Genomic DNA, 9,462 nt, shown 5'->3' on the forward strand with positions numbered 1-9,462 from the left:
ATAATGGTGGAAGGAAATATTTGGTAACCATGAACTCTTGCATTTCCGTTCATATTTACGACTTCCAGGGAAAGCAGACGAAGGAAAAAAAAAAAAAAAAAAAAAAAAAAAAAAACGTGACCCCTTCCGCGTGACGTCATGTCGACAAGTAGAAAGTCAGAAGACGACCGCCAAGAGGATGTGCGTTTCATAGTGTTCGTACGGTATCATAATACTTCGCCTCCTTTTCAACGTCTTGTAACTATGGAATGCAAATAAAAACTGGTTCACCTCGCACGGAGGTGGGAATGGAAAAGCTTTGTTTCGTTCAATTACAATGATTATATAAATTAGTGTTGATATACCCGTGCGTCACGAATAGACTAATAAATCTAAACACCTTATCCAAAACAAAATTGTATAAACCAATTTGAAAAGTCGTCGTCGTCTATAAAACAAATAAAATCGTTCAGACTCTGACTAAAATTGATAAAGTATGCCACTGGGTTATGGCGTGGCCCAGTTTGCAGACTGGCGTGCAAAGAGGAGGAGGAGGAGGAGGAGGAAGGAGAGGAGGAATGTAACAGACATGCAACATGAAGATTGCAAATTCTTAAAAAATTTGAGTACGGAATTACTGCGACACTCCTACAGACCAGAGTTGCCTACGTTTAATTTACGATTGGAAATTAACCCTATATATGAGTAAATATATAAGGAAATGAATGTATACATACAAATTAATAAAAAAAAAGTAAATAAATACACAAATCTAATATTTTCTGTCACCGCCTCGGTGCGATACTGTCGCCAAGGATAGAAGCGCTGGTTATCGCCCACAAAATACTGAAACGTGCAACCAGGGTAGCAGGCACTCGCTCTCCTCCAAACCACAAGAACTCTCCTGGGTGGAAATACAATCACTACACGGCAAACAGAATCACATATTCACTTTTCACCCCATCCCCCCATCGTCACACCCATTCCTCCCCCCTCCCCCACCCCTCACGCCCATTCCCCATGTCCACACACTTTCAACCACCATACACACACATACATACATACATGCATACATAAATACATATATACATATTTATACATATATATATATATACATACATATATATATATATATATATATGTATATATATATACATACATAATTACATATATACATACATACATACAAACATATATATATATGTATATATATATACATACATACATACATACATACATACGTAATTACATATATTCATACACACACACACATATATATATATATATATAAACATATATACAGTATATACATACATACATAAATACATATATACATACACACATACATGCAGTGCTCAAACATACATGCATATATACATACACACATGCACGCAGGCACATACTGTACGTACCCAGTAGTAGAGGGACATGAAGAGGACCATGCCCAGCTCGGGGAAGAAGAAGAGAGTGACGGCGAACAACCACGTCAGGAGCACCTTCTCTTGCTTCTGCAGATGGAAACAACGTTCGAGTCCTGTTTTCATTTTTTTTTTTTTGTCAAGTGATTTTTTTTATTGAGATATATATTTTCTGTTTTGTCAAGTAATTCTCATGGAGTGATTTTTGCTGGGAGTATTATCATGAAATTATTATATAAGAAATAATATAGTTACTAGTATCTTATTGCAAGAATCCAGAGAAGTTGACGGAAAATTGGCCAATGTGAAGTCCCATCACCAAATATGTATACCAAATTGACCAAGAACAGTCTGTGTGTGTATTCACTTGGTCTTTGGATCACGTGTTGGACTCGTGATCGACAGCTATTTCCCTCCTGGAAGAGAGCTCAGAGCTCGTAGGTCCGATCTATGGGTAATGCTATGACCTTGCACACACACACACACCCAACTCCCCGCCCACGAGAGTCAGAGTAACGACCCGAGGCACAGCGATACCGAAATAATTTCGGCCCTGGGCAGGATTCGAACTGGCTACTGGGAGCACTTCTGCTTCCCAGTTCAGCGCTCTACCAACTGTGCCACCGTGTGTGTGTATGTGTGTGTGTGTGTGTGTGTGTGTGTGTGTGTGAGCACACAAAACACACACACACACACTTTTTTCAGACCCCTTCTATAACTATCCTTTTTGAGTTTCCTTTCATGTCCTCTTGTTTTTCTTTAATCCCAACTTAATAAGTCTTCTCTCTCAAGGACTTCCATGCCTTTCTTGATTTTGTAAATGGCCAGTAGATGGCCTCTTTCTCTTGTTTGTTCCAGGTGTTGGTAGTTCCAGATTAGACAATCTTTGTTTGTATGTAAATTTTGAAAATGTTGGTGCCATCTTTGTCGTTGCTCTTTAGATTCTTTTTAATTCCTTTATAATCTTGTGTGTGTGTGTGTGTGTGATTCACCTTGGTCTTTGTCCTTTTGGATCACGTGTTGGACTCGTGATCGACAGGTATTTCCCTCCCGGAAGAGAGCTCAGAGCTCGTATGACCGATCTATGGGTAATGCTATGACCTTACACGCACACACACACCCAACTCCCCCCCCCCCCTACGAGAGTCGGAATATCGACTCGAAGCGCAGCGACACTGAAATAATTTCAGCCCTGGGCAGGATTCGAACCAGGTACCACCGGCACCACCGTACTGACAGACTAGTACTCTACCAGCCGCGCCACCGAGTCGTGTAAATGTGCGCGCGCGTGTGTGTGTGCGTGACCTCACTTACCCTGTAGAGACCGACGATGAGGACGACAGCCATGGTTGCCATGACGAAGTAGCCGGCCGCCAAGAAGAAGGCCGGCAAAGGGATAGTCCCTCGCACATCCACCACCTCCTCCTCTTTCACTGTAACAACAACAATAATAACAACAATAATAATAATAGTAGTAACAAGAACAATAACATCAATAACAATAATGACAATATATACAAAATTAATAATAATACAATAATACATTGACAAATGGAGAAAAAGTACAACGGCAAGCCACAAAACTGATTTCAAATATCAGAAACAAATCATACGAAAATCGACTAAAACATACGAATCTATTTTCCCTAAAAAGGCGTAGACTCAGAGGTTACTTGATAACGGTCTTTAAGTTTCTAAAGGGAATTGACAGCATCAAAAGTGACAAAATTTTCACACTGAAGGCAAATCAGACAAGAAATAATGGTCTCAAACTATCAGGAAGTAGATTTAATTTGGAAGTGGGTAGAAACAGCTTCGCCAACCGTGTAGTTAATGAATGGAATAAACTTCCTGCAGAGGCAGTGCAATGTAGTTCAGTTCGAAATTTTAAGATTCGTTTAGATAAACACCTAAGCAAGATGCTGTAATGCCTACCATTTAATTTGTTTTATTTTATCTGTTTATCTATCATTATCTATTTGCTATTATTTATGTTTATTTTATTATTTATTATTTCTATCATAAATTATTACTATTTATCTGTTTATTACTATTAGCAATATATTTATTTTATTTATTTACTTTTTCATATATCTGTCTGTTCACTTGATATTTTTTTTCGCATCCGACATAGATATGGACCAAAAGGTCTCATGTCGGCATTATCTTCCTTTGTAATCCTTTGTAATATTTTGTACCAACAACAATAATAATAACCATAATGATAATAACAACAAAAATAGTAACAATAACAATAATAGTAATAATAACAATTATAAAAAACAACAATGATAACATAACAACAACAACAATAATAATAATAATAATAATAATAATAATAATAACAATAATAATGATAAAATCAATCATAATGATGATGATAATAATAATAGTAATAATAATAATAATAATAATAATAATAATAATAATAATAATTATAATAATGATAATAGTAGTAGTAGTAGTAATAGCAACAATAACAACAATGAAAATAATGATAATAATGAATATGAGAATATTGATAATGATAATAGTAATGGTATCTCTCTCTCTCTCTCTCTCTCTCTCTCTCTCTCTCTCTCTCTCTCCCGTGTGGGAAATGAAAGTCTATTATTCGACAACAGGTAAGTTCTGCAGAGCTACCAATCAGTTGATCAGTCACTGCCAATCAATTGTCTTGGCCATTTGACTTGCTGAATCACTTTTACATCTCTCTTTGTTCCTTTCTCTCTTTCTCTCTCTCTCATTGTCTGTCCGTCTGTCTGTCTTTCTCTTTGTACCAGTAGGTTTTTTTTAACTAAATCGTAGAGCCAGACAAACTTTACTAAAAAACTAGATAAAATTCTACTTTTCGTATTTGATTTTAGCTATTTCTTTATCATTAAGTGTTAATCACCATCATTATTATTTCATATCGGTAAATCAAAGCTCTATAACTCTAAGTATAGTTTACACAAAGGAAACAGATCGCTACATTGCAATGTTATTCGTTAAGTCAGTAGTAACAATCATATAAGTCTTCGGTCAAACAGGCGAAACAAAAAGAAAAAAAATCTAAATATGAGTTACATTTCCATGTTACTAAAGCCATCTTGACCTGTTTCACTAAATCTGTTCAATAAGCGTTAACGTTCACTCAACCCAGTGTTCGGTCAATGTGACGAAGCGAAAACGAAAAAAAGAAAAACCTTGAAACGGAATGGCAACCGCAAAGAAATAACCGATTTTCCTTCGATAAAACAAACTAAAGCATAAGTCTGAACCGAGGTATATTTATACACACATTTGTTAAGAAAAGACAAATACCACCGTTAACCCCACCCACCTGTGAAATACAGTAACGCGAAATAATTTTATTTGATGTATACTCCTGTGGTCGCAGTTGGCCACGCCATTTTTTGTGAAGAATTAGCGGCATTGGAAACTGAGAAACAAAATGTGCTGGAACCTTCGTAAAAAAAAAAAAAAAAAAAAAAAAAAAGTGAATATTACTTGACCGGAAACGATTTTACAAACTCTAATAATTCATTTCTAAAACTCATTTATTTGAAACACGTTGAAAGAGAAAAAATCAAAATTTAAAAGAATGTAAAATTCACGCTGCGATCAGTGGCAACTGTTGAATTTACATATCGACATGATGTCACGTGATTTTTATTGTGGGAATATAAAATTATCTATTACATTGATTCCTCAACAAATTATTATAATTTTTTGTTCGTCTGCAAGTTTGATACGAGTTCCATTTGATTTGATAATTACATTTAATTTAACCATTCATTCTTAATGTAATGCATATAAGATTTCAAACAATAATTTTAGCATGTGTATGACACTGAATGTTCTTACATTTTCTTCATAATATATAAATGAATTCTTCCTTTAACATTTCAATTTCACCAATATCAGTTAAACCATAGACATTATAAATGAAAAGCATATACGGAAATATATTGTAGCTATTTGAGGATAAGAAACGGTTAAAAAAGAACAACTTATTGACATTCAGAAATGCGTGGGTGAGCTTGCATAATTTGTCGACATTCCATCAACTTGATAGATTAATAATGTAACAAAAATTAATACTACTGCTATTAGTAGTAGTAGCAGTAATATGTATAATGATAACAATAATAATTATTATAATAATATATAAAATAGAAATAATAGCATATATATATTTTAGCTGTAGCTATTGCATTCATTCTGTGAACTAGCTCTAGTCTATCGGAAGTGAAACTTTCCCTCCCCCTCCCCCTTCCTCTTCCCCACCCCCACCTCCCACCTCCTCCCCCGTGAGAACAGAGTTCAATGCCGGGCTGGACTGAGTGCTCCACATATTGGACGAAGTAGACAGTGAGCTCAGATATTCTCACAGTGGAATTTCTCGGGAGAGAAGAACACTCAAACGATACGATTTAGATGCAGAAAAAATGCAATACACACACGCACATGAAAAGAATGGAAATCCTTAATAGGAATGGTTTACTAAAAAATGACAATGGAAAAACAAGAGGTCATGAAAAGAAACTCGAAAAGGATAACTATAGAAGAGATCGAAAAAAGAATAGCTTCCTACACAGAGTGCTGGATACCTGGAATAACTTAGATAAAGAAACAGTGTGTGCAAATACTCTTCAAGATTTTAAGAAAAAACTTGATGCTGAAAGATACAAAGACGGGTCACCACGAGCATAGCTCCCTTCCCGTATAATACAACTAGGTAAATACACACAAATATGTACACGCTCACACGTATACATACACACACGTACACGCATGCACATCGCAATAACAAAAAACTGTTTCTGTCTCCCTTGCACAAAGAGATTGATACGTGATTATCACAATGTGTCACGGAGCACAAATGACCTTATAGGCTATATAAGCGTCGGATGAACAAAAATATGAACAAATAACAAAATAACAGTAGACATATATATACTCGTATGTAGGTATTTGTATGAATATGTATATGCACGTATGTATTATGTATACGTTTGAATATGCAAATATAGAGAATATACTATACATGTGTGCGTATATATAGGTATATCTATATATACATATATATATTGTCACATATATTCCCATATATGTAAGGTTGGAATAGAATTATTACTTTGGATAAGGCGTCGCTTGCGATTACGTGGGTGATTCGGTTACAGAGAACGAGTACGGAGGACGCTTGGGAAGAGGCCCATACAACTAGGCGTTGTTCTTCGTTTTGCGTACACTCAGCCTAGAGCGGCGCAGAACGTTTTAGTTAACTTGACCAATCAGGTTCAATCTCCATAGACGCAATTCCTATGGACCAATCAGAGGATTTTTGTAGAAGGAACCAGGGCGCCTTGGGCGTGTCAGAGAGAGTCAGTCTGAGATACGAAGTGCCATGTAGAGGTTGTGTCGCCTCGGGAGGATTGTCGGCTGATGTAAGTCCTCTGTACTCCCCCTGTATTATTCGTAGATTTAACGACTCAGCTAGAATTTCATTTAGATGTTGTGTAAAGTCTACGGCAGTGACACGGGACGCCTAGACAGTGTTTTTCGTTGGTAATTAATTTTCTTTCACCCCCGTTAAAAGTTTTTCGAGCGGGAATCTTCTGTTTTGAAACTTATTTACTCATTTGCATGTTCAATGATTGTAATCACTCATGTAATCCTATTAACTTTAATGAATAGTGTTAAATGTTATTTGTGTGTCAATTTTCTTGATTTTCATGATAGTGCAAAATCAAGTAGCGACCGTCGAGTGAGCTATCCCAAAGACATGGGGTCTTGGGAGTTCATTCATTTATTCACTCTTACTATGTGTTACGAGTCAGAAGGCCTTGCAATTTTACTTTGAGATATCCCAAAGACATGGGGTCTTGGGAACTCTTTTCATTCACTCTAAATGTGTTACAAGTCAGATGTGTGAGCGAGATTCGTAACAATATATAAACACACACACACACACACACACACACACACACACACACACACACACACACACACACACACACATATATATATATATATATATATATATATACATATCAAGGACTACTATTACACAGGACGTGCGCACCCACATCCCTGGGTCCGCTAGCGGAGGCCATTGCTTTCTTTGTAACCTAACATTTTATATTGGGCAAATTATCAAAACTAGAAACCTGAAATTGTATATAGGACAAATATATCAACTATTGACTTATTCAATGCAGTATAAGTTAATATAAACTTTTATAATAAAAAAAATATTTTTAAGGCACTATTATGCTTTGAAATGTCAATTGTAGCCGGACTTAACAGATATTATTGTATGAGGATAGTGGACACCACGGTTGGAGATTTTATTTTTATCTTTTTAAAAAATAATTTTTTTTTATCAGATTTATTTGATTTAAATATATAGATTTTTTATAGATTTTAAATACTGTGGGATTGCTATCTGATATGCGATCTGATTGCTAAAGGACATTTTTAGCATATCAATATAAGGAGCAGTGTTTTATAGACTTGACACAAATATACAAGGAACGGTATAAGCCGTATGTGAGGACGGTATGCTCAGGTTCACTCGAATCCTCCAAGAGTTTTCTCATCTTGGTGACATTATTCAGGTCATATGCACACTTTTTATATTCCTTTTCATACACAAGATCCAAGTACTTATCAGCAATATCTTTTCTGGATGGAGGAATATAACCTGGCCTCAGGTTCTGAACCATCTTGAGAAACTGAGGATGCTTAACAAGACGAAATGGTGAATTTGTAGCAAATATAATTCTTGCAACTTCTTTGTCGATATTTTCCTTTTGAGAGGCTGAAGTTTTTATGATAAATCTGTCCAGAGATGTTGATGACTTTCTTTTAGATGAAAATGATTTAGCAGAAGTGGCGCCTGTGGAGGAGTCTGATAGTGACCTTTTTAATGGTGGAGTCAGGTTCGCAGATAATTCAAGTGGAGCCGATGATGAAGGGATTGAAGCTGTTGATACAGATCCTGAAATGGAAACAGAAAAATTTAGCATATTGCATAATTTATAAATGAATAAATAAATGAATGAATACAGTGTGATTTAGGCTACTTTTGAGTGCAGTAGTTATTTTTTTTAGATAATGATTATATTCACACAAGCCACTAAATTATTTGGAAATAATTAACAGGATATGAAATAGGTGGGCTTGGAATTCAGCCCACACAGGATTAAGTCCGCTTTTAAATTCACTAAAAATAATGGGTTAGTTGGGTTAGGTTAGGCTAAATCCCTTTGGGCTGAATCCCATGTCGGCTGAATTCCAATCGAACCTATGAAATATACTATACAATGTTGAATGAAATGAATAACAATCATCTGGGCCCCAAAGTTGAGTGGATACAGTATATTATAGTGATATAGTCATTACCCAAATTTAGAAGTATTGAAGTTGAAGTATCATCTCTTTAGGCCTTCACATTTTTATTGCACATGCTCTCCATTGTTCACCAAATTTATATAGTTGCGTATGAAAAGGGAGAAATGCGCACAATATAAGTAAAATTATTTACCTGGGTCATCAATTTCTTCTTCTGTATGCTGTGGCTGACCTTGGCATTTATCTCTGTGATATTTTAATCTTGACACAATGCACTGTAGTTCCTAGCTGCAGTCTTTGCATTTAGCTCGGTACCCTTTGTCAGAAGTTTTTGGTAGTTTTTCAAAATGATTCCAGACAGGATCATTTTTTTTTTTTGCCTGAAGGAACCACTCTGCCAGGTCCAGAATACATCCTTCCTGGTTGATTCCAAAGCAGCAACTGACTCAGTGAGAAGCTGCTTACCTAGAACAAGTTTCAACAATAATCTTGTTGAAACTTGTGGGCTGCACAGTGATATATACATGTAGGCTTATACCGTTCCTTGTATACTTGTGGCAAGTCTATATAACACCGCTCCTTTTATTGATATGCTAAAAATGTCCTTTAGCAATCAGATCGCATATCAGATAGCAATCCCACAATATCTAAAATCTATAAAAAAATCGAATTAAATCAAATAAATCTGATTTCAATTAAAAATATTGATTTTTTATATTTTTCA

At 35.6% G+C, this 9,462-nt stretch overlaps 1 protein-coding gene across 1 annotated transcript in view; it reads right to left on the reverse strand.

Moving 5' to 3' along the window:
- The window catches only part of Rcd6 (Reduction in Cnn dots 6), a 44,201-nt gene that overhangs the window by 14,721 nt on the left and 20,018 nt on the right, over positions 1 to 9,462 (reverse strand). Inside the window, exons 3-4 of the mRNA XM_076172514.1 lie at positions 2,712 to 2,830; positions 1,392 to 1,487 (exon numbers count right to left, since the gene is read on the reverse strand). Of these exons, the coding sequence (XP_076028629.1) occupies positions 1,392 to 1,487; positions 2,712 to 2,830 (215 nt within the window). The remainder of the gene's footprint in view (positions 1 to 1,391; positions 1,488 to 2,711; positions 2,831 to 9,462) is intronic.

Source organism: Oratosquilla oratoria, chromosome 3, assembly GCF_046742065.1.
Source record: "Oratosquilla oratoria isolate Oo_2021 chromosome 3, ASM4674206v1, whole genome shotgun sequence".
Lineage (NCBI taxonomy): Eukaryota > Metazoa > Arthropoda > Malacostraca > Stomatopoda > Squillidae > Oratosquilla > Oratosquilla oratoria.